The sequence below is a fragment of the Eleginops maclovinus genome, chromosome 16 (assembly GCF_036324505.1).
Source record: "Eleginops maclovinus isolate JMC-PN-2008 ecotype Puerto Natales chromosome 16, JC_Emac_rtc_rv5, whole genome shotgun sequence".
In the NCBI taxonomy this organism is placed as follows: Eukaryota; Metazoa; Chordata; class Actinopteri; order Perciformes; family Eleginopidae; genus Eleginops; species Eleginops maclovinus.
Genome location: NC_086364.1, coordinates 4,653,509 through 4,679,550, shown reverse-complemented (window position 1 = coordinate 4,679,550; position 26,042 = coordinate 4,653,509). Strand labels below are relative to the sequence as shown.

General features: G+C 42.7%; 2 protein-coding genes and 1 long non-coding RNA gene across 4 annotated transcripts in view; 2 read left to right on the top strand and 1 right to left on the bottom strand.

The window, feature by feature from the left end:
• Positions 1-88: 88 nt before the first annotated feature.
• Positions 89-17,921, top strand: casc3 (casc3 exon junction complex subunit). Its single transcript, XM_063903522.1, is given in 13 exon segments — positions 89-301; positions 1,846-1,870; positions 2,496-2,551; positions 5,184-5,441; positions 5,764-5,912; positions 6,146-6,319; positions 6,941-7,373; positions 7,375-7,816; positions 8,691-8,864; positions 12,268-12,366; positions 12,448-12,620; positions 13,551-13,770; positions 14,735-17,921. Coding segments are annotated over 12 exon segments (2,316 nt in total). The 5' UTR covers positions 89-115; the 3' UTR covers positions 13,698-13,770; positions 14,735-17,921.
• On the bottom strand, positions 9,206-26,029 carry LOC134877879 (uncharacterized). Of its 2 annotated transcripts, none has more exons than XR_010167627.1 (3): positions 25,839-26,029; positions 10,497-10,596; positions 9,206-9,799 (listed from the first exon to the last, which is right to left on the bottom strand). It is a non-coding gene; the product is annotated as an uncharacterized LOC134877879 (long non-coding RNA). The 2 variants fall into 2 exon arrangements; XR_010167628.1 differs by lacking the exon at positions 25,839-26,029 and adding an exon at positions 25,617-25,776.
• Positions 25,176-26,042, top strand: part of rapgefl1 (Rap guanine nucleotide exchange factor (GEF)-like 1) — a 37,097-nt gene continuing 36,230 nt past the window's right edge. Inside the window, exon 1 of the mRNA XM_063903524.1 lies at positions 25,176-26,042. Within this exon, the coding sequence (XP_063759594.1) occupies positions 25,840-26,042 (203 nt within the window). The 5' untranslated portion in view covers positions 25,176-25,839.

Sequence of the window (26,042 nt, the reverse complement as noted above, 5' to 3'; positions counted from 1 at the left end):
AGATGGCAGTAGTTTAAAGAAAACGCTCGTAACGGTTATTTAAACTTCAGAGAAGAAGAACTTGTCTACCCACAATCCCTTGCCTTGTTCCGGTTCCAACCATTCGAGATCTAAGATGGCGGACCGGCGGCGAAGGAGGAGGCGCGCGTCCCAGGACAGCGAGGACGAGGATGAGTCGGGTTCGGGTTCGGAAAGCGGGAAGTCCAGCTCCCCGACCACCAAGAGCCGTGTGAGAGACCCCGACCCGCCGGAGGTGACAGCAACCCGACCAGAGCCGAAACCCGAAGTGGAGTCGGAGTGTGTGAGTAGCTAACCCGCGTTAGCTTCCCAAGCTGACTGTGACATTTACCGCTGCCTTTAAAACTTTTCCCCGGGGGTCGAGCGCTGAGTTCGGCTGGGTGTTTTTAGAAAAACTGCAAAAAAATATATTGCTTGTAACCGTTTTAATCCTTACATAAAGGTCTTAAGGCTCCTTCAGTAATCTGCGTTAGCTGGAAGGAGCCCACACATTTGCTGTTAGACCGTGATTAGAGAGTTTGTAAAAATGTACGTTAATTAAATGAGTTAAATTAGCAGTTTTAGCGTCAACAGGTGATGTAGTTAGCCCAACTTTGCTGTTATGTTGTCCTCCATTGTGAGGCGGTAAGGCGCCTGTTAGAACGCACTCACACTCAGCCATAGCCCCGGCTTTCCCTCGTTACTTTACCTTGCTCGGGTATTTTTTTAATATATATTTTTTAACCTTTTTAATAAGAAGCTCGAGGTGGCTTTGCTAAAAACACAGTTTCCACCCAGGTGATGCTAGGCATTTTCTTCGATAAGCACCCGGCTAGGCCGAGCTAATGCTTCCGCAGTGCCACGTCCAGCGGGAGAGTTCACATCCAATGACCCGGGGGTAAAGAATGCTATACCATACAGCAATGTTATTGTCAGATCAAGTCTGAAATTGTTCTTGCATCTCAGCAGCTACGCTTGCAACATCAATCATCTATAGACAAACATTAAGACACGAAAAAAGGAAACCGACATTGAAGATAACGTGTTCCAAACCCTTTAACGTACATTTGACTCGTACCAAAAGGAGTGCTTTAGCCTAACTTTATTAAATCGTGGGACCCTGTATCTCTGGTTTGGTAGTAACAATTGAAATTCACCGTTCAGGACATGGTTGGGGTCAGAGTCAATGTTGTTGGCCAGCCTCAATATGTTGTTATGATATGCTGACCCATAGAGTTTCTCACAGGGTTGTCCTACAATGTTTGAGCATGTGGTGGAGCAGTTATTATATACTATATTAAGCTCCTTCACTTTAAGTATAAAAACCACAGTGCTTAAGTACTCTGCTACACGTAAAAGTCCTGCAGTTACAGTTCACTGTGAAATTATACACTATTAAAAAATATTGAATAATGTCCGTGTCTTGTTTTGTCAGTCAAAAACCAGAAGATATTCCCCTTTTTAAATTGTAATTACAGATAAAAGCAGGACATCTCCATATATGAGATGCAGAATCAGACATTCCTGCATTAAAATTAACAAATCAATTCTCAAATTATTTGGCAATTACTTTTCTCAATTAGTGATCATCATTACAGATAAACCTGCAGACTCATTGATCTGTTACTAAAGCGGCCTTAAACATATTTGTAGTATCTCACATACACCCAAAACAACACGCATTAACCCTTTTAAAAATTGGAGCAGTGAAATTGATAATCACTCATGTCATCTTCCAAAGCAGGAAAATAATTATAGCAGCTCCCAGTGTGGAAGAGAGGTTGTCGTTTTAGGCGAGTAAGCGGCCTCATGACAATGCTGATTTTTTTTTTTTTTTTGTCTTTGCAGGAGAGTGAAGATGGTGTAGGAGAAGGTAAGACATTTTTTTGTTCACAACATGTAGCACTCACCCTGCAGCCTAGTCCAATTTAACCGGCTCACGCTAGAAATTTGGCAATGCAGTTTCCGCCCTCGAAGCTAACCTCACAAGATTAAGCTATTTTTTTTTGTTGATACGCTCTAAAATATATATTTTTTAATACTGTTTTTTAACATTGCACATACTTAAATCAGGTTCTGTGTTTCCTCCCGTTAAGATAGAATCCTGTAACACCTGAAACTATTTTTAGGAGCCTTAAAGCGTACTATTATTTTTTAGTTTTATGGGTTTTAATCTTTATTTAAGTCATGTCTCATGTGCAGCAAACGATAAAAATGTGTAATCAAATGTGAAGTACGGTACGATTGTTTGAAACCATTTATTAATGGAATTTACACAACAATTACTGTGAAGTAATATATGGTTAAAATGAATTATTCTGTGATAGAAGATTTGATCTTTATCTATATCCCTTAAACTAAGAACATAAAAGGAATCAAAAGGCAGTAATTACATTTTTTTTTTTGGTACAGGATTATAGCCAGCTTTTGAAATATGCTTGAGGCAGATTTGAATTACATGAAAATGATCTAACGTTCTCTCTGTGTGTTTTGTGCAGCTGTCCTCTCAGACTACGACAGTGCTGATCCGGAGGAAAACGGCTCCCATTCAGAGGTGAAACACAGTGGCTGTATGAAACTGGTTTAACTGGCATCCATTATGGAACTACAGTAGTTTAAATTTCTAACGTACAGCCTACATTTCCAGTACAAAGCGTTGAAGGGAAACAGGAGACATAGGCCATGAAAAGCAGTGTTGATGTTAAAAGTTTGGTGCAGGGATGATGTATTTTTATTGGTCGACCAGAAGTGAGCATCACAAGGGCTCCCTTGATAAAAAGCGATGATTGGATTTGGGAATGTTGTCATAAACATGTTTATGATACTTAGCCTACAGTGGGGCAAAAAAGTATTTAGTCAGCCACCAATTGTGCAAGTTCTCCCATTTAAAAAGATGAGAGAGGCCTGTAATTTTTATCATAGGTATACCTCAACTATGAGAGACAGAATGAGAAAAACAAATCCAGAAAATCACATTGTCTGATTTTTAATGAATTTATTTTCAAATTATTGTGGAAAATAAGTATTTGGTCAATAACAAAAGCTCATCTCAATACTTTGTTATATACCCTTTGTTGGCAATGACAGAGGTCAAACGTTTTCTGTAAGTCTTCACAAGGTTTCCACACACTGTTGCTGGTATTTTGGCCCATTCCTCCATGCAGATCTCGTCTAAAGCAGTGATGTTTTGGGGCTGTCGCTGGGCAACACGGACTTTCAACTCCCTCCAAAGATTTTCTATGGGGTTGAGATCTGGAGACTGGCTAGGCCACTCCAGGACCTTGAAATGCTTCTTACGAAGCCACTCCTTTGTTGCCCTGGCGGTGTGTTTGGGATCATTGTCATGCTGAAAGACCCAGCCACGCTTCATCTTCAGTGCCCTTGCTGATGGAAGGAGGTTTTCACTCAAAATCTCACGATACATGGCCCCATTCATTCTTTCCTTTGCACGGATCAGTCGTCCTGGTCCCTTTGCAGAAAAACAGCCCCAAAGCATGATGTTTCCACCCCCATGCTTCACAGTAGGTATGGTGTTCTTTAGATGCAACTCTGCATTCTTTCTCCTCCAAACACCACGAGTTGAGTTTTTACCAAAAAGTTCTATTTTGGTTTCATCTGACCATATGACATTCTCCCAATCCTCTTCTGGATCATCCAAATGCCCTCTAGCAAACTTCAGACGGGCCTGGAAATGTACTGGCTTAAGCAGGGGGACACGTCTGGAACTGCAGGATTTAAGTCCCTGGCGGCGTAGTGTGTTACTGGTGGTAGCCTCTGTTACTTTGGTCCCAGCTCTCTGCAGGTCATTCACTAGGTCCCCCCGTGTGGTTCTGGGATTTTTGCTCACCGTTCTTGTGATCATTTTGACCCCACGGGGTGAGATCTTGCGTGGAGCCCCAGATGGAGGGAGATTAGCAGTGGTCTTGTATGTCTTCCATTTTCTAATAATTGCTCCCACAGTTGATTTCTTCACACCAAGCTGCTTACCTATTGCAGATTCAGTTTTCCCAGCCTGGTGCAGGTCTACAATTGTGTCTCTGGTCTCCTTTGACAGCTCTTTGGTCTTGGCCATAGTGGAGTTTGGAGTATGACTGATTGAGGTTGTGGACAGGTGTCTTTTATACTGATAACGAGTTCAAAAAGGTGCCATTAATACAGGTAACGAGTGGAGGACAGAGGAGCCTCTTAAAGAAGAAGTTACAGGTCTGTGAGAGCCAGAAATCTGGCTTGTTTGTAGGTGACCAAATACTTATTTTACCGAGGAATTTACCAATTAATTCATTAAAAATCCTACAATGTGACTTCCTGGATTTTTTTTTTCTCATTCTGTCTCTCATAGTTGAAGTGTACCTATGATGAAAATTACAGGCATCTTTCATCTTTTTAAATGAGAGAACTTGCACAATTGGTGGCTGACTAAATACTTTTTTGCCCCACTGTACATGTTTTGTCATATCACCGCTGCTAAGCTAAAGCGGCGGCTAGTGTGTGGCATGATGAAGCTTAGTCTCATTTAGACACTTTGTAACAGGTAGAAGCTTAGGACACTCACGTCTTCTGCCTGTGTTAACCACAGACCTTATTTTGACATCTCACCGGAAACTATGTTGACGATGTGGTGAGTAAACTGGAAGTGGTAAAGTGAGTCCTAAAACTCATTACCAGGTTTTAGGACTCATTCCTGCACCACTCTTTGTACGATAAATCTGGAGATGGAGCCTTCTAGCAGGATCCCGCCTCTGAGCGGAGTGGTCTTGAACACATCCATACTTACTCAATGAATCAATATTTTGACTCGACAGATAGATTTAAACCGGATTAAATGGATTTGTTAATGACTGTATTGCTTCCGCTAAGAAGAAAACTGTCTGTTCTACAGCGTAGCAACTGCTGATCTGTTCTCATAGCACTGTAGCTTTAGGCAGCACCGATCAAGGTGTTCTATAGCTGTTCAAGTCTGTTCACATTCTCCCCCAAAAACAGTCTTCAAACGCTGCAGAAGTCCATACCATGTGCCCTGTGTTTACGTCCTGAAGACGTTGGTCCATCTGTTGTTTAGCCACCGCTGGCTTTGGTGAACTTATCAAGCCTCTATCTGCGAAGTGATATCCCTGATGTGCTCCTTTTGATCCTACAGAAATACTTTGATTCATGTTGTTAAACTACACGTTCCTGTGCACCCTCAGGGAGTGGAGGAGGAAGAGGAGGCGGAGCAGTACAGCGATGAAGAAGCTCCAGCAGCAGCCACCGAGCCCAAGCCCTCCGCCCCAGCCGATGGCCCGGCAAAGGTAGAGGAAGTGGTGGAGGTGGCTGAGGAGGAAGAGGAGGAGGATAAGGGTGAAGAGAAAGAGGGAGAGACAGATGAAGGAGGACAGACAAAAGAGGAGAGCAAAGCAGAGGAGAAGGAGGACCTGGCTGGAGAGAGACAAAGCGGGGACGGGCAGGTGAGACTCCCTGCACCTCTGGAACTATTTATTGTTATGGAAATATACGAGTGAACAAAAAGGCAGTATGACATTACAAGTTATGCTATACATGTAGAAATAAACTAAATACATCCTATTACAGTACAACAATTTCAGAAAAACCGCCCTGAAGATATTGTACATTTTTAGGTTGATCTCTTGAAGTCCTGATAATCACTACCAAATGTGTTTTTTCAAATGTGGACTGCAAACGGACTGGTCTGTAATCTGTAGTGGAGCTGCCGTCATGTTTTCTGTTCTGACTGAAACTTCCCCCCCCCCCCCCCCCCCCCCCGCGCAGGAGTCTACTGATGACCCCGAGACGAAGGCGGAAGGGATACCTGGACAGAAGCTGGACGATGACGAGGACCGGAAGAATCCAGCCTACATCCCGAGGAAGGGTCTGTTCTTCGAACACGACGTCAGGGGGCACGCTCAGGAGGAGGAGAGGTGAGTTATGGTCAAAACTAAAAGCAACAACATTTGAGGTATTTTTAATAAATCTTTTAAACAACTTAAGATGTGATCAAAACTACACATTATTTTCCCTGCTGTCATTTTTATTTGCTCATTTTTCTATAAAAATAGATCTCTTTGATTTTGTATGTTGATTAGCATCTGTCCCATAACCTAAAAAGAAGAAGAAACATTGCCAGTTAACAGGGCTCCCTGTCTGCCCTCAGGCCTAAAGGTCGAAACAGGAAGCTGTGGAAGGACGAGGGTCGCTGGGAGCATGACAGGTTCAGGGAGGAGGAGCAGGCGCCCAAGAGCCGCGAGGAGCTCATCGCCATCTACGGCTACGACATCAGGAACGGCGGCGGCTCCGGAGAGCGGCCATACCGGCAGCGCAGGCCAAGGTGAGTGAGAACAGTAAACACAATCCTCCCATAATTTACAATGTATTTCAGTGATCCAGGGAGGAAGTATTTTTGTAGTCTGACCCTGAAGGCAACTTCTCCCTAGTTCCTTCCACAAAAAGCCAATGAGATGTTTCCATTGGGTATTGGTTTATCATAGAAAATAATCTGATCAGCCACAAACTTATGATATTTTCAATTGTTTTAGCGGGATAAACTTCACATATTAACACCACCGTTATGATATCTGAAGCGTAAATACAACCTCCAGAAGTAAAAAGCTAACGTCACCACAACACACACTGTATCTGTCACCACCGGTAAGCTAAAGGTGGCTAATGTACGGCTTGGTGGCATTTAGTTGTCTAATTAAGACACTTTAATGCTTCAGAAATTCACAAGTCGAGTATTTACTGACATATTTCATGTCTCTTCAGCTCGTTGACCGCAGACCTTATTCAGGCATCTAACCAGAAACACATTTAAAAAGTATTGACTTCCGGAAGAAGGAGCAGGAAGAGTTCAAATGCTCACACAGTGTCGGTATAATGACTAAATCATGCACCCCTCTATACCAAGTAATGGTCTCTTTATCCTGTTATCATGATGATATCTCTGCAGACAGAGTGTGTCTCCGGGCAGAGACAAGCGCTGGAGGGACGGAGGAGAGCGACCGGTCCGATCCTGGCACAGCGGAGGAGGAGGAGGAGGGGTACACCGAGGAGGAGCTCCATCCTCCTCCACATCCCCTTCCAATCTTCCTCTATCTTCCAATCAGCGGAGCAGCAACGCCTCCAGACAGCCTCCCCCCCGCAGCAGACCATCTCATCCCCAGCAGAATCAAATGCAGCTGCCGCCTCAGTCCCAGTACAGGAATAACGAATCAAACGCAGCCCAGATGCACCCCAGAGAATGGCCGGGCCCTAAAGCTCAGTGTGAGCCCACAGGAGACAGGGGAGTGGTCAACCGGGGGGGGCGTGGTGGGGGGAGGGCGCCCTCTGTGCTGGTTGAGGACATTACCGTCAGCCACGGAGGTGCTAAGGAAGTGGACTCCAGGCGTTGTAACCACGTCACAACCAGGGTGTTACCCGTCTGCGTCTCCGAGGCGACAGCAGCAGGAACTACGAGGGAGCGGTGACAGGTCTTCCTCTGCCGCTGACCCCCCCAAACAGTCAGCACAGACCAATCGGGAAGCCTCCCCCCCTGCAGAGCGGCCGGTGGAGCGTAAATCTTACTCTGCGGCCCGCAGGACTCGCTCTCGGCCCTCCGACCTGGGCAGTAAACAGCCGTCTATTGAGGAGTCTGCAGCTGTAGGGAACTCCTCCTCCCCCGGAGACGTGGGGGGGAAGAGCTGGTCGGGGGCAGGCAACGGGCCGAGTCTGGCGGGAGGAGGTGGCGGCGGGCTCGGGGAGCTTGACCAGGACGTGGCTCAGCTCAGTCTGGTTGGACAGAGCTGGAGCCCCAACCCAACTTCGTACTTCCGCTCCGAGATGAGGGGTGAGTGCTGCGCTGTTATCACCCCCTTCATGCTGTATAAGGCCTCAGGGCTCTCCTGGTCCGGCATCGGTTCCTCTGTGCATGCATCAGTCTCGTCTTCCAAAAGCTATCATAAATGGACCTTTTTAAAGGGAATAGTAACAGACAAACATTTCTGTTTCAAAGAGAACATTGTTTTTTCTTATCCACCCCGACCATTTGCCTATCCTTTGTGAAATGTCTCGTTCACAACCTGTAACCTGTATGCGAGTTTCTCAATCATCACATATCCCCCGTCACTTTCAGCCGTTCTCTGTAAGCTAGTGCATCGATCTTAAGGCTTTTTTATGCCACTTTTTACCATTCCCCTTCTAAAACATCAAATTAAGTTACTTTTTTAAGGCATAATTCCTTCAAATTCAAAACTCGAGGTTGATCACAAACATGCTTTCTTGAAGCAGGTGGTGAGACGAGATAAATAAATCTTTCACTTTCAGCAACGTCCGTATACTAGAGTACTATACTACTTTCAGCTTTATTTTTTACATCTGTGGTTTTTTTCCTCTATACATTAACCTGATGAAGTATTTTAGTCCTATGAGATTAAGGTATCAGAAACATTCTGAGAAAATGTTAGACATGTAATGAAACTCATCTTTGAAACTGCTTCTTTCTCAGTTTTTAACACTTTGAATCAGAGCAGAGGGGATGGTATAAAACGCTGTTGACGATGAACACTTTAGAAATATTAACCGTAAGAAACTGACTACAACTTCCATGATCAAACTCTGCTTCATCAGCACACCAAGATCCAGCTTTCTTCAACACAGACCCAAAAGAAAACGAGAAAATGAAGAGGGAAAATATGACCTGTAATACTGTTTCCTGTCCGCAGGCCTCCCCAACACCATGCACATCCCTGGCAGCCCGCCTCAGTTCTCCAACATTGAAGAAATCGGTGTCGGCTCAAACCGAGCCAAGCGATACTCGTCCCAACGTCAGAGGACCGTACCAGAGCCGGCACCGCCCATGCACCTGGGGGTGATTGAGGGGCACTACTATGAACCCAGTAAGGCGTTAACCTGATCAAAGCATCAAATTCTTCAGTGTTGCACTTCCTCCTGCTCACCAGCAGAGAGCATGAAAGGTCAAGCATAAACAAATGTATTTTGTTTACACATTTGTTTATGTTGGGCAGATTTGTTTACTGTTTCCCAGCACTGGTTTGGTTCCCAAATGTGTTGCTCTTTGAATCCAGCCGAAACGTCTAGCCGACCAGTGAGCAAAGTTAACTCCTAAACCGAGGTCCAACAGATGCGATTTTGAATGAAACTACACTGTAAAATTTATAGTAAAAACAGAAATTCTGTAAACCTAATTAAGGTCTTTCTCAGAGATAAACACAGTACGCTATATTACAGTATTTTATTGTTGTATTTGAAATGATCAGTAAATTACCGACAGCTGTGTTTGCCAGAAATTCCTTGCAAAAAATAAGCAAAATATATTACAAATTACGGTTGGTTGGCATAGATTTTACATTCCGTAATTGCTGATGGTAAATTACAATGAAAAAAAAACAAATAAGCTCACAGTAAACCAAGATACAGACTATCATTGACAAAGCTTAAGAAACTATCTTTGCATTTAGGCATTCTCTGTGAAACAACTGTTGGAACTGGCCCCGAAGCAAGAAACTAGTCCAGTTAACTCAGAGTAGTGTTGAAACCTTGAAAATACAGCATGTGTCCATATGTACAAAGGATAGCGGCAGTAAAGGTATTTTATGGTGGAATGAATAAACATCACGGAAAGATGTCCCACTTGCCCTCGATCCATCAAGAGTAATGAGTCACAGAGTCCAGACCTGAAGAGGGCGCTCACCATGGGGCAGGCTCACCCAAACATGGTGTCCATAAGACCGGAACTTAAAGCATGCATATCATCGGTTTTGCTTGAAGACTTGTATGTTCAGGTGTTCACTGTGGACTGGAATGATCGCCTCTGCAGACAGAAAACAGACACAAAGCTTAAGTTAGCTAGGATTGTTGTAATGCTGCAGAGACACATTCACAACCTTCTGATAAACTGAGCTCAAATTAACTCTACATAATGAACCTGGCACTCTCAAATATAGTTCTGCAGATCATTTTTATAACAGAATCAGAGCTGGAGTTAAAAAATAGAAATGTCTTGATCCGATCCAATACCTCTACCGATCAAAGGCAATTTTGAACTGATCCATATTGGTTATATGAAACTGATTGAATAGAACAACAAATGTGTGATTAAATCAGCAGCAGAATAGATAACTTAAGCTGCCCATGGCTAACATCAACAGAGGTTCCTAATGTAATGCGTTGGGCTCTATTCAGTCAAATATAAATGTAATGCTCCAAATCGTGACATCATGATGTATTAGACAGAATCTTGTAAAATGTTTGAGAGAAATTTAACACAGTTGTTTAAAGGAAATGTTTCACAGCAATAGAAAATAATTTTAGGGAGTAAATGATTTGTTTAAGTGAACACATGCAGCTGTTTTGTCTGGGATACAGAGTATCAGCACCGGGATTAGGTATGGAAGACCATCAATATCAAATGACTCGGATCATTATTAGCATCAGCAGCATTTACTTCCCTTTGTCGTCTTGCAGCCTGAATACAAAGGTGTTACCACTCCTCTCCTACCACGGCTTACCTCTAATAAGGTGTCCGAGTCATTGGATGTTTACATCATTTCCGCCTGAAGACTCACAAGTTCTTGATCAGGGGTTTGATGTGGGCTGGCAGGATCCTTCCTGCAGCCATAAAAAACAACAAAGAAAATCATAGTAAAGATGATGATAACAATAATATTAGGATAACTATTTATATAGTGCTTCTCACAACAAAAATAAAGAGCTTTACAATAACAAGTATAAGAAATAAAAAACTAAGCATTAGAGAAGTCAAGAGAAAGAAATGATGAAATGCTCAGCAAAGAGTAGGTTCAACCTTTTGTAAACAGTCACATTTATAAACATGCTTTAGTAAATCTAATAGATTGAGGGAGAAATTGCTGACATTCTGAGAGGCTGTCTCCTGATGAAGAAACATCAAGAAGCGGTTGCAGTACATGCAGGTGTAATAATCGAGTTGGATGGGTTCAGATTTTTTCGTTTTGTGTTGGAGCATTTGATGTATTGATTGCTGACAGCATGCCAACAGAATGTTAACAAATATAATATATTATTCAATTTAAAATACAGTTTGATTTTTATCTAAAAAAGTGTTGCCCATTGGAAACAGTAATGAGTAAAAATAATGTTCTCGTTTTTTTTACCGTCAAATTAGACACATGGACGTATTACAACATATTTAAACATTCGACCTTGATCAATCAAAAGGAACAAATCTAATATTTTTAACATCTTGTTTCTGTAGAATGAAGTTCTTGCTGAATAGTAAAAGGTTTTAGACTGTACATTTAAATGTTCTCCCCAGCAAAATGTATGATTTAAAAGGAATAATACCGTTCATTTTAAAGTATTTACATTTTAGTTATTTTATGGTATTTTGTCCGTTAATTTTTACCTCTATGTATTATTAACAGTAAAATGTTGTTTTCTACATATTAAAGCAGTACAATGTAAGGTTAGGTACTTAATGTTGGATTACGGTGATTCACTGCATCTACTACGGCGATTTACTTTAGGGGAGTTTACGGTCTTTAGCGGTTTTGCTATTTGCCTTTTTTTTTTTTACCATAATTCTACTTTTTTTTCTCCGACGGGTTCAAAGTCGTCAGCAATAATGTCATCAGCGCTGTGCAGATCGTCTATATCACTACCTTCACTAACTTTAGAATTCCCTCCGCAGTAGTTTAAGTCTGCCATGATTGCTCTAAAAAAATCCAAACAATGCCACGTGTATATTCTGATGCATTTCATTGGCTAAGAGGCCGATAATTAATGCAAAAAAATACCAGAGAGCTCTTTTACCAAAAATGACGTATCTGCTTTCCCTGCTTCAATGGTAGACTGATGCAACAGAGCCCCCGGCTTTAATGGGTTAAGACTCACAAGAACAGGAACATTTCAGTTTTGCCAAAAAATGTTTTATTACACATGAACTATTTCTGCAATACCTCCCTTTGGGGGATTTATACTTTGTATTCACTAACTCCAGCTGAAAGTGAATTTGAAAGACAAGAAAGCCGGGTTTACCCTGTTTTTGTTGTTTTAAAATATCAAGAACTTCGATATCAACAGTGTTTTGGATATGCAAAGATTTAGTTTTGTGTATTGTTTTCAAGTGTTTAGGGGTTGATGATAATTAGAGTGTAATATTTAGCTTAATTTTCTTTATAAAATGGATTAAAAACTGGAGTGTCGTATTATAAGCTAGTGTGTATTGTGGATTAAAAAGGAGTACAGAACTTGAGGAAAGTTCTGATTATTGTTAATAACATTTCTCCGCCTGTCTTTCAGTGTCGTACCAGGGACCAATATATGCCCACGGTGATGGACCCGCCCCCATCCCGCCGCAGAGCATGCTGGTCCAGCCTGAGATGCACATGTCCCACCCCGGTCAGTCTGTTACCCTCTGCAGTTTTTAAAGATAAAGCACTTGTAGCTCCTTGTCACTTATTTTCTCCTCCTTCACCTCAGGTCTCCATCCCCACCAATCAGGCGGCCCGATTGCTAACCCCGCCCTCTACGGAGGCCCGCCAGTTTCTCTGCCGCCGGGGCCGGGGCAACCTCAGCAGCTGCTGCCCCCGCCGTTTTACCCACCGCCGGGCGTCATGACCTTCCCGTACCCCGCCATGTACCCGACTCCACAGGTAGGAAGTCATCATTTCACCCTCATAATTCTGGGATAATAAAGCTTTATTCATCTCAGATTTTCAGGTGTCAGCCCTCGAAAGTTTTTGTAGTCGACCAATAGTCATCAATTCAGGCGATTAGTCGACTAACCATTGCACGTTTGTTATATTATGATTATTAAAATGATTCAGTTTCAAAGGCTGATAAAGAACGTAATTATAACAGCATGGTACATTATGCTTTATATACAACATAAAGTGAAACTGTAAAAATGAACCTTTGAAATAAATGTTACACTTAGAAAGCGCATGAGTCTCAGCGCACCGCACGGACGTCAGCGGTGTGAACAGTTTCTATCATTAATATCTGAATATATTATAGCTTTATATATGTTGATACAGAGCTAGGCTGCTGCCTGACTCGCTGCTGTTTTCCTCCGAGTCTGAGAAAGAACACACGTTGTTGGGGATAATCGTGGTTTGTTATGATGCCGGCATTCAGAGAGCTGCGCTCCGATGGCGTGCATATTGAAGGCAACTTTATGCCTGCAGAGTTTGTATGTCACCTTGTGGGGCTCATCCTTTACATGATCAGAAAGATCCCAAACTTTGGATTTCCTGCCTTACAAAATTAACTGAGTGACTAGGCACAGCTCTGAATGAAGTGTGAGGGGTTTCCAAGCTGTAAAGCACACGCAGCTCACACGTACCCTAACCCTTTGATGAGTAGGATCATTTAAAATGATCCCACTAAGACTTTTTTTGCCGACCAACATTAAGTCGACTAATTTGAGCAGCCCTGGTGTCAGAGCATCAATAAGAGTAAAACAAGAAGAGGTAATACAAGGATAATACACATTCCCTTCATTATTCTCATCTATGCAACAGGAAAAGTGTAAAGTTGTGTAAATGTTTGTGCTGGTGATAACAAAGCGTGGTGTCCCTCAGGGTCAGGCCCAGGTGACGTACGGCGGCGTGACGTACTACGACACCATGCAGCAGCAGGCCCAGCCCAAGCCCTCGCCCCCCCGCCGCACCTCGCAGCCCGTCACCGTCAAGCCCCCCCCTCCGGAGTTACGCTTCGCCTCAGAGTGACACCGCTCCCTCACTCCCCCCCCCCCCCCCCTCGCCATCCAGTCTCAGCCTCACTCCCATCGGAACACTACAGGTGAGTCACTTCCCTTCAGTCTTTAATTTGACTTTAAAGAGTCAGCCTTTAAGCACTTCCGGTTCGCTCGTCTGGAGGGTTTTTTGCGTGTTATTTGGGAAGATGTGTGAACTAAGTGTTGTGGTTAATATAAGCTTTGAAAACGTTCGTTCTATGAAATAAAATCAGTAATTAATCAGACTGAGACTACTAAAGTCATCGCGCTGACCCCAGCGTCCGTGATGTAGTAACTGTTTTTTGTCTTTCTTTTTTGTAAATTGGTTGCTTTTAAAATAGGAGGGAATTTTAAACTTTGTTTCTTTAGAATCTCATATCATTGAATTTAATTTAATTTTTCATGGAAAATATCTACTTTAATCTCTGAGATTATAAATGTCTTTTTTCCGGTTGACTTGACCAACTCAACAAAGGTTTTTTTCATGTAAATGTAGTTGTACCACTGATTTCTCAGAATGTTAAGTGTCTTTCTTGGAAATATATAATTGTTTTCGTGAAAAATGACCACTTGAATCTATGAGAATATCAATGTTTGTTCTCTTGCATTTAGCAATGTATTATAAGGTTTAGGTTTTTTCTAGTGAATTAAAATCTAAAGGAAAATCCAACGTAACTTTCACTCAAAGATCCAACGTAACTTTCACTCAAAGATCCAACGTAACTTTCACTCAAAGATCCAACGTAACTTTCACTCAAAGATCCAACGTAACTTTCACTCAAAGATCCAACGTAACTTTCACTCAAAGATCCAACGTAACTTTCACTCAAAGATCCAACGTAACTTTCACTCAAAGGGGTGTTTTTGTACTTTTCCTGCAGTATAGTAAACGATTACTTCCTCCCCCTCTGCTGTGATTGTGTTATATGAAAGTGTTGGGGGAGAACTTTCTGCCACTGTTCACAATATTAGCTTTCTGTAAAAAAAATCAAATTTTTCTCCTAAAATGAAATGTTTTTGTGTTTGTAGGAGCCGGGTGGGGGGTCAGTGAGGAGCTGCGGTCCCCACCAACACTGTCCAGGAAGCGGGGGGGGGACTCGCAGCAGGAACATTATCCTTCTTTTTTATTGTTTTCCCCGTTTTCTCCTCTTTGTTCCCGACCCTCTAGCAGTGAGGCAGACTGCTCTGTAACTCGGCAGCCGCAGGGTTGATGCCACCAACGTGTCTTTGAGCAACAACAAAGCTGAACCTGGAAAAGTAAAAAAAAAAAAAAGTCTCCAGAACCCTTATGAAGCATTTAACATGGCACACACGCATGGACCGGCTGTAGTTGTGAAAGGTATTTTATTTATTTTGACGCGGAAGTTTCGTGTTGCGTCGGACTGAAGCAGGCAATATAAACGGTCTCCTTTTTTAAAATCTGATTATCACACTGTACTCAGCTAGTCCGTTTTATTTGTCCTTTTAAAGTAATCAGAGTTAATGTGCTGTTGGAGAATGGGTTGAGTCTGAACGCAGGCGACCCGGTGCTTCCTGTTACAGCTCACTTGATGGTTTCAGGTTTTTTGTCCCTTCTCACAGGCTGACAGGCAGTTCCTATATTCAAAGATCTCTGCATTCATTACTATAAATGACTCTCAAAGTCAGAGGTTATGTCTATAAATGTCATGTATATTCAATTTAATAGGATATAAAACAGAAGCAGCAGATGTTCATATTTGAGGCTCAAAATAATATTTTCTGTGGTTACCAAATAAAACATGTTAAATCAGTGTTTAGTACCAAACCCTGTAAGGAAGTGAGAAATGTTTATTTTTCTGATATAAATGGTTTTCCTCTGTTCTATTACCTACGAGGTTTTTTTCCAACAATATTAGCACCAGTATTCTGCTTTTATTCTTTGCATTACAAAAAGCTCAAATAGGGAAGGAGGCAATATAAAAAGTTACGAGTTGTAAATGTACGAGAGAACATGACGTTCCAGGGAACATTTACGTTTTTGTTCTTGTCATTTTTTCTCGTAAAGTTAACGTAGATTTTTTTGGACAGTGTACCCATTGAAGTTTAGTTTTTTGTTTACAGAAATGTACATGTTTGTTTCCGACTTTGAAATAAGAGAGCAGCGGGAATCCAATTCTTCTTATTTATTTTTTGCTAAAAATTCAAATTTCCCTGAAACAAAAACATCACACAGAGGGACTTTAAAGGTTTGGATCAGAGTTGTGAAAGCTTCTAGAAACATCATCCTGGCAAAAAAGTTTTTTCCCGTCAGCCACTGCTTCATTAACACAGAAGTCAAAACCATGTAGCTCAGACTTTAGAAGTGGGTCATTATCAAACCAGCTTTTTATGTTTTATTTCCCGACGGCAGCTTTTCACTGAGCAGAGTGGAAGTGTTGGCCGTCTGACAGAAGCGTTTATGTTGCTGTATATAAAAAAATCTAAATGTGTATATAGAGGCTTGAACAGATGAGAGAGCAGTAAGCATATTCTAATAAAACTACTAGATCTGATTCAGAGCAATCGGCAGGGACCTCGAATGTTAACGGTGGATTTAATTTAGGGACAACAAAGGAGCTGTGTGGCTTTAGCTATGATTTGTATGATTACTTTTCCTTGTTTAATTTTAATACTGTTTTTCCTTTTTTATTGTTAGTAAATGCAGGAGTGTCATGAGGATGTATTTGTTTTCACGTACACTGAGGAAACCACTTTATCTAACAAAGTATTCATTGTTTGTCCTGCAGCAGAAATACACTTTCAGAGACAGAAGTTTAACCAGAATTAAAGTGTATTTCTCACGCGTTCGCATCTTGCAGCGCTTTATTTTACGTCTACGGTAAAGAATGATGTGATGGTGGTTTTAAAAGCAGAAAGATTTCAATCATTCAATGAGAATCTGTTAAAACAGGTCAATAAAGAAGCTCATTTCTGCAAGAAAAAGTAAAACAGTTTCTGGAGACGTCTCGATGTTTCACTTTAGGTACTGATTACCATTTCTATCGAGTATTCCACTGAAAATATATTCAATTAATCTACAATTAAGGGTTAAAACAAGAATTTATAGAAAGCCAATCTAAATTTCCGAGGTTAAAGTTGTGAATATGAGGAGAAAACTGATATTCTCAAATATAAGGGAAAGTATGTGAGAGTTTTGTTTATTCTGAACTGTGGAATTTCATAACCTCAGGGAATATTCTTTGTTTTCTTTTAGTCATATTTTTTCTTGTAAATGTACCTCTTTAATCTCTGAGATTATTCAAATTGTTTTATGACCTTTTCTTATTTTAAGAGGACTGCTGATGTCGTTATTTGGTTTTTTTTTTTGTTCTCAAATTTGTGAATTTCTCCAAGTATATTATAGTTTATTCAACACTAAATCCCATTAAACTATTATTGTACATTTATGATTTTCCCGTGGGGAGGAGAAGTACCCCTTTAAATGTGGAAATTTGAGTATTTGCTCCTTAATCTAGAAGAATATTCCAAATCCTTTTTTCAAATGAACTATTAGTTTGAAGTTATCTCGTGTTTTTATTCATAAATGTAGCACTTTTTCTTGACATTTTTTTCTTTTATGTTGAGATTTTTTCTCGGAAACTTACAACTTTAACCTCGGGAACATGATTTTTTTTTTTCTTGGAAATTTGCGGCTTTTATTTTCAAATTCTCTAAGACCTGTTTTTTCTCATACATTTACCACACAATTGTTTGGAAATTCTGTTCAATTTCAATTATCAGGATGTTTAACCAACATACCCTTTTCAATTATTAGGATGTTTAATCATCATACCTTTTCAGTGTTTGTTTCAGATATTTTTGCTTTCAAAATTCATAGTTGTAATTCCTGGAGGGATGGAGCGTGAAAACGTGTTTTGGGGTGATGCATGACGCACATTCAATCTGCCTTATGAGAGGGTGAAACTCGTTAGAGTCTAATTGATTCATCAGCGGATTATAAATGTTGTGGATGGTAGAAACATTAAGGGGCGGACTCGTTTCAGTCCAACCTTTTTTTCTTTCTTTCTGAATTGCTACTTTCATGTTCGAGAAGAAAGTGGTTTGGCGGCAAATCCGTGGACTGGGCTAACTGTTGGCGGCCATGTTTGTTCCTTTTAATGTTACGGTGAAAACTGCATCCGTGGTTTGTTTTTGTTTGTTGGTGGAGAACGCTGTTATCCACACAGAGGATCAATAAAGAAAATGATTGAAACTTCCTGTTTTTCTTAGCAAGTTATTTTCCTCCTTTACTTCCTCCTCCTCTCTTCTTTAGTTCATCCTCTTTTCTCCTTTCTCTCATCCATCTTTCCTTCTTATTCTCTTTCCTTTTTTTACTTCTTTCCTTTCTCCCGTTCTTTCTCATCGCTTCCTTTCCTCCGTCGAATTCTCATTCCCTTTGTCTCCTCCTTTACTTCCTTTATTCTCTCACATTCTTGCCTTTGCTTCTTCCATTATTATTTCTTCCTGTTTTCTTTCCTTTCAATCCTCCTTCAATTCCCCTTTTCTACCTTTCTTTTTCTACTTTTCTCCTCATTTCCTGCTTTCCTTCCCCTCTTTTCTTTTATTTCATCCTGTTGCTTGCTTTTTACTTCTAAAACCTTTATTTTATTCTTCCATTTCTTAATTTCCCTCTTTGCTTTCATCTTTCACTCTTTGCTCCAACCTTACCTCTTCTTTCTGTCCTTAACTTCTTTCTTTTGATGTGACCTTTCTTTTCTTCTTCCTCACCACCTTTCCTTCCTCCTTTTCACTTTAACTTGTTTCTTCTTATTATTGCCTCCTATTATTATTTCTTTCCTCCTTCACTTTGCCCTTTCTTTCTTTACTTAATTATTTTGTTACTCCTTTCCTCATTAACTTCCTGCTTCGCCCCCCTCCCTTTTATTTTTCCTCCTTTTTTTGCTTACTTTTACTGCTTTCTTATTGTCTTTCCTCCTCTCTTCTCTCCCTTGCGTCCTCCTTTCTTCACTTACACTTATTTGTTATCTAATCTGTATTTTTCCTACCCTACTCAAACACACAAACACACTTACTCCCACACACACCTGCTCTGACCGTTAACATGAATATTAATCAGCTGGAAGAGGGGCTGTTATGTAAACTGTTTAATTGACAGTGCTGACAGCCAATCAGAATGCAGAGCTCCCGATGAATATTCAGCAGCTGAACACAAAGACGCGCTCTCTAATTTAAATCCTTCATTAGACTCACGCAGCATCTTTCAAACACACAACTTTATTCAAATGTATTTTCCTATTGATGATGTAACTAGGTGGAGCCGTCTGATTGGCTTCTTATCAAGGATGTAATTGCCACTTGACCACTCATACGTCAGCATTACTTTATTGTCTTTATATCTGTAATTCCTTCTCTGCTTCATTTATATCTTCTTTTCTGCTTTTTTTCTAAATGTTTTTCCTTTTTTACCTAGGTTCTGTTTGTTCCTACATCCTTTCCTTCACATGATTTTGTTTTTCTATTTTTAAATGTATTTCTTTTTTTTTTTTGGCCCCTGTCCCTTTTAATTTTTTTAAAATTAATTAATTTTCCTTTTTTCTTCTCTTTTAATTATCTTTCTTACATATTTTTTTTTCCTCAATATCCTCTTCTGGAATTATTTTTCTTTCCCCTTTGTAAATCAATACCCTAATTTCTTTTCCTGTTATATTGCTATTATTATTTTTATTCATTTCTCCCTTCTTCACATTTTTTACTTTTTGTACTCCATTTTATGTTTTTAAAATGTGTATTTACTTTTTATTTTTGTTACTCCTATTTATCCATCCCAAAATGTATTTCCATGTATTTACCAATTGATTCATTTTACTTTATATTCCATATTCCTTGTATGTATTATTCATTATACTTTTTATTCTTTCTTAAGTCATATCCTTTTTTCCTTTCCTCGAAAAAATATATACTCATCGATTATTTAAATCTCATATATGTCCTTTTATATTATTTTAAAAAATACATTTCTACAATGCTTGTTCTTTATTTATTTCCTTATTCCCCTATTCCCTTGTTTATTTATTTATTATTTTTTCATGGTTCTCCTATGACATCTCTGTAATCGGATCGACAAACTAAGGTTTATTCATTGGTTCTGTGGCATTGTATGACTTTTGAACAAACACACACACACACACACACACACACACACACACACACACACACACACACACACACACACACACCATCCACACAGTGTAACGTGAGTCATGTGACTGTCTGTCACTCGAAGCCACTGACCGTGTGCAGAAGCCCCCATTCTGTCATCCTACTGATCCCTCACACACACACACACACACACACACACACATTCTGCTCCAACAGGAGCTTCTGATGTTTTAGTAGAAGAAGCACTCACATATTTTAAGTAGCAGTACTAATACTACAGTAGCAAAAGTTAAAATACTTATTCTGCATCAGATTCTACCATTGGGGATCCCCCCTGCTGAAACGCCTCCATTGGACTCCTTTGTTTTCTTTGGGATCATAGTCACATCACTGTGTAACATCTGCCTTTTTGTTTGGTACACATTGTACGTGATAGGCTAAGGGGCATCTCTAAGCGGTTGACCAATCACAACTGAGCCGGCCAGCTAACCAGTCGGAGCAGGCTGGGCTCTGAGAAAAAGAAAGAGCTTTTTGAACATTAAAACATGGAAACTTTTCACAGTAGAGGAATCATACAAAAATGAAACCTGAAAATTAGCATAATCGGGCCCCTTTTAATCCTAGATCACAATCAAGTTTTTTTCCCCTGATTTATTTCCATTAGTCCAGACCACCTTTCCGAGAACCAGCGCCTTATCGTGGTGGAGAGGTTTGTGTGCCCCGATGAACCTGGGGGCTGTGTTGTCTGGAACCTTGTGTTCCTGGTAGGGTCTCCCATGGCAAATTGGTCTCAGGTAAGGGGCCAGACTAAGATTGGTTCAAAAAGACTTCATGAATGAACACACTTGGAAGCGAGGATACCCGGCCCGGAGGACGCCCGGGGTCCCCTTCTGGAGCCAGGCCCAGAAGGAGGACTCAGCGAGCGTCTGGTGGCCGGGCTTGCCACGGAGCCCGGCCGGGCACAGCCCGAATAAGCAACGTGGGCAACACCTCCGCTTCTCCGTCCCGCGGGCCCACCACCTACGGGAAACAACGATGGGGTCGGGTGCGCTGCCAGAAGGGTGGCAGTGAAAGCAGAGGGTCTCGACGGACCAGACTCAGGCGGCAGAAGCTGGCTTTGGGGACGTGGAATGTCACCTCTCTGGGGGGGAAGGAGCCGGAGCTTGTGCGGGAGGTGGAGCGTTACCAGTTGGATCTGGTGGGGCTCACTTCTACGCACAGCGTCGGCTCTGGAACCTTACTTCTGGATAAGGGTTGGACTCTATTCTTCTCCGGAGTTGCCCAAGGTGCGAGGCGCCGAGCGGGTGTGGGGATACTCACAAGCCCCCGGTTGAGTGCCGCTTTGTTGGAGTTTACCCCAGTGGACGAGAGGGTCGCCTCCCTACGCCTGCGGGTCATGGGGGGGAAAACTCTGACTGTGGTGTGTGCTTATGCACCAAACAGCAGTTCAGAGTATTCGGCCTTCTTGGAGACCCTGAAAGAAGTCCTGTATGGGGCTCCTGAAGGGGACTCCTTAGTCTTGCTTGGCCATAACAAACACCATGTTTGAACATAAGGATGCTCATAAGTGTACGTGGTACCAGAGCACCCTAGGCAGAAGGTCCATGATCGATTTTGTAATCGTATCATCGGATCTGAGGCCGCATGTTTTGGACACTCGGGTGAAGAGAGGGGCGGAGTTGTCAACTGATCACCATCTGGTGGTGAGTTGGGTTGAGTGGCGGGGGAAGCCTCTGGACAGACCTGGTAAGCCCAAACGTGTAGTGCGGGTGAACTGGGAACGTCTGAGGAGTCCCAAGTCCAGGAAGCCTTCAACTCACACCTCCGGCGGAGCTTTTCAGGCATCCCTGTGGAGGCTGGGGACATTGAACCAGAGTGGGCGGTGTTCAAAGCTTCTATTGCCGAAGCTGCGGCGGGGAGCTGTGGTCTCAAGGTCTTAGGTGCCTCAAGGGGCGGTAACCCTCGAACCTCGTGGTGGACACCGGTGGTTAGGGAAGCCGTCCGACTGAAGAAGGAGGCCTTCCGGGATATGTTATCCCTGGGTACTCCTGACGCAGTTGTAAGGTATCGACAGGCCCGAAGGGCAGCAGCCTCAGCCGTGGCCGACGCAAAGCAGCGGGTGTGGGAGAAGTTCGGAGAAGCCATGGAGAAGGACTTTCGGTCGGCACCAAAGTTGTTCTGGAAAACCGTCCGGCACCTCAGGAGGGGGAAGCAGGGTACCATCCAAGCTGTGTACAGTAAGGATGGGGCGTTGTTGACCTCAACTGATAGTGTGTTAGGGCGGTGGAAGGAACACTTTGAGGAACTCCTGAATCCGACAACTCCGCACTCTATGTTAGAGGCAGAGCTGGAGTATGAAGGGGGATCAATTCCAATCTCACGGGGGGAAGTCACTGAGGTAGTTAAACAGCTCCACAGTGGCAAAGCCCCGGGGGTGGATGAGATCCGCCCAGAAATGCTGAAGGCTCTGGGTGTTGAGGGACTGTCATGGTTGGCACGTCTCGTCAACATTGCGTGGAAGTCGGAAACAGTACCGAAGGAGTGGCAGACCGGGGTGGTGGTTCCTCTCTTTAAAAAGGGGGATCAGAGGGTGTGTGCCAATTACAGAGGCATCACATTACTCAGCCTCCCCGGGAAAGTTTACTCTAAGGTGCTGGAAAGGAGGGTCCGGCCGATTGTCGAACCTCAGATTGAAGAGGAACAATGCGGTTTTCGTCCTGGTCGTGGAACGACGGACCAGCTTTTCACTCTCGCAAGGATCCTGGAGGGGGCCTGGGAGTACGCTCATCCGGTCTACATGTGCTTTGTGGATTTGGAGAAGGCGTATGACCGGGTTCCCAGGGAGATACTGTGGGAGGTGCTGCGGGAGTATGGGGTGAGGGGGTCTTTGCTCAGGGCCATCCAATCTCTGTACTCCCAAAGCGAGAGCTGTGTCCGGGTCCTCGGCAGCACGTCGGACCGTTTTCCGGTGAGGGTTGGCCTCCGCCAGGGCTGCGCTTTGTCACCAATCCTGTTTGTGATATTCATGGTCAGGATTTCGAGGCGTAGTCGTGGGGGAGGGGGTTTGCAGTTCGGTGGGCTAAGGATTGCACCACTGCTTTTTGCAGATGATGTGGTCCTAATGGCTTCATCGGTCTGTGACCTTCAGCACTCACTGGATCGGTTCGCGGCCGAGTGTGACGTGCGGTGAGGGGAGGCAGGTGAGGCCGTGCCTCACCTGCCTCCCCTCACCGCACGTCACTGGTCCAGACGTACTAGTATTACAGTGTAAAATACTTTGTTACATGTTAAAGTCATTGGGTGTCTCATTCACTGTCCCTCAGGTTGTGGCATGTGTGTCTGATCTCCTTCTCTTAGGAGTATCTTTAATTTTGAAAGGTCGTTAACCTCTTTGAAATCTGGGATCACAGAGTTCAATTTGTTAAAGTACTTGTTTCTTATCTCCTTAAATGTTCCACACTTTAGGAGGATGTGCATCTCTGTCTCGGTCTCACCTGTCGTACAGTGACCACATGTTCTGTCTTCTTTTGGTTGCCAGGATCTTTTGTGTCCTCCTATTTCGATTGCCAGATTGTGGTCACTGAGCCTGTACTTGGTTAGGATCTGTCTCTGCTTTCTATCCCCAGATATTCTGCCAGTTCATCATCTCTTTTTAGTGCCAGTTAGCAATCTAATCTACTCTGGCTTTTAGTTTATTCTTCCCAATGTTGTAAATAGTTTTCTTTACATTGTGTTATAATCAGTTTGACTGTGATTGGTTTTTGGAGAGCAGTGTTGTTGTGAGATTGGTCAGAGTGGGTCTGAGAGGGGGCAGTTAGCTTCAGCACCAACTGACATAGGGAACTCTTTTCTGGGTTTAGCTCTTGACTTTGGAGGGCTTTGCAGTGGAGGGTGTCTAGGGGGCTGGATTTAAGGTGGTTAAAGAAGGTGAGTGCTCTCTTTTGAGTGTTAATGATCAGTGGGTATCTGCCTAATTCTGCTCTACATGCATTTGTTGGTGTTTTTCTCTGTTCATGTAGAATGTATCTGCATATAGAGATTCTGTTGGATGTTTGAGTTATAGCTCTGGTGACTATATATATATATATATATATACTTATATTCCACTCTTCAGGTGATTGAGGTGGTGTCAGTTTACTGTAACACATTGTGTGTGTGTGTGTGTGTGTGTGTGTGTGTGTGTGTGTGTGTGTGTGTGTGTGTGTGTGTGTGTGTGTGTGTGTGTGTGTGTGTGTGTGTGTGTGTGTGTGTGTGTGTGTGTGTGTGTGTGTGTGTGTGTGTGTGTGTGTGTGTGTGTGTGTGTGTGATCACATTACAGCTCATAATGAAAACCCTATACACACAGATCGATGACGGGTCATGTGACAGTATAGTGGATCAATATTCAGCAGATCTTTATGTTACACACACACACACACACACACACACACACACTGTTATATGTCCTGTATATACTGTTGAAGACCCTCCATGACATAATACGATTAAGCTAAAAGTCTAAGCCTCAAAAACACCAGACAATGCTCCTCATTTTCAAAATGCTCCCACTTTTGTCCTAATTTTCCCCAAAACGCACTAATAATCTTTTTGCTTCCCAGATAACATATATTTATTTGAAAAATAAATCCAATATTATATTATTTATAACAAACATTCTCAATTCCTTAAAAAAATATTTTAACATTTTCCGTGACCCTTTTTTTGCAAAATGATCCCATGTCCCACAATCATCAATATCTTTTAATGAAAGTCCATATTTTTCAATACTTTCAAAGCAAATATAATAACCTGATTAAAAATAATCCAAACTTTCAAAAAAAGTGTCCCATATTCTTGTTCTTATTTTTACTTTTTTTAAAGAGAAAAATAAAAGATGTTAATCTATATCAAAATATTGTATAAAATAAGTGTATTATTTTAAGTGTAATATAATACAAATAAAATGATTTAAACTAATATTACATCTATTGAATGTTATGATTATCATGGGTTTTGGAAAAAATATGAAGTGGATTTAAACTGCAATGATAACATTAACTGCAGATGTAAAAAGATATAGGATCCTAATTTCCCCTGAGATCTTGCGATGTTTTGGTATTTAGAATAAATGCACTGATGAGTATTCCCGCTGCTTGTCGTCAGGGATATTCTCATTTCCATCAATTTTACAGCACTGGAAGCAAATGTGCATGCGCGCGCCCTTGCTGTACGTGAGTCGGGAGCGCGCAGCTGCAGCAGTTCAGCGTGTGTAAGGGGAGGGGGGGGGGGGGGTGGGGGGAGTGTGAATGTTACGAGTCACTTCTCATTCCACTAATTTAGCAGAGAGAGCTGAAGAGGGGGGCGGACTGTCGAGGCTCTGCAGCAAAACACCAGAAAACCTACAACACGCAAACGCACCGGCGGGCGGGTTCATGTGCTCCAGGTGAGCGGGGAGGGAGAGGAAATTACCCCGCAACGTCGATCACTACTCCGCCGTTTATCCCGGAGATATCACAGAGAAACCCGCACCACACGCACACGGTGTACCGAAGAAACCCCTGCGGGACAGCTGCAGAGGCTCACGGCCGGGAAGGGGTTCATATTCTCGGGGTGTTTGTTTCTATTCCTTCCGCCCACGGACTGGAACTCGGTGTTTACGCGGCGGCCGCAGAGAACGAGGAGCGCGGCGAGGAGGAGTCGCTGCAGCCGGAGAGGAGCGGCCGAGCAGCGGACACACGGAGCAGCTCTCTGGGTGTTTTCCTATTATTTTTTTTTAAGGTAAAGGGTTAATAACACTGTTCGGTGATAATACCTGAAGAGGAGTCTAGCGCCCGCCTCCACCCCTAATGGGGTAAAAATCGGTCTGTTCTGCAGCCTTGGAGGGTCCGCTCACACCTGCTCACTGCGGGGGCTGTATGATGTAGCCCCCGCCTCTGCTCCGGTTCTCTGCATCACCATCACCATCCTCAAACGTCCACCATCTCTGCCCCCCCCCACTACACACACACACACACACACACACACACAGACCCACCATGCCTGCAGGGATGAAGCCGCTGGAGAAGTTCCTGAAGAAGCAAACCACGGCGCTGACCCGGGCCGGGGGTTTTGTCGGCGGGGTGGCGGATAAAGCCAGCGGGGGAACAGGGGCGTCCCGCCGGCGGGCAAGCCTGTCCCGGGTCGTTCCCTTCTTCCGGGAGACTTCACCTGAGAGTGGCCAGGCTCGGGAGGTGTTCAG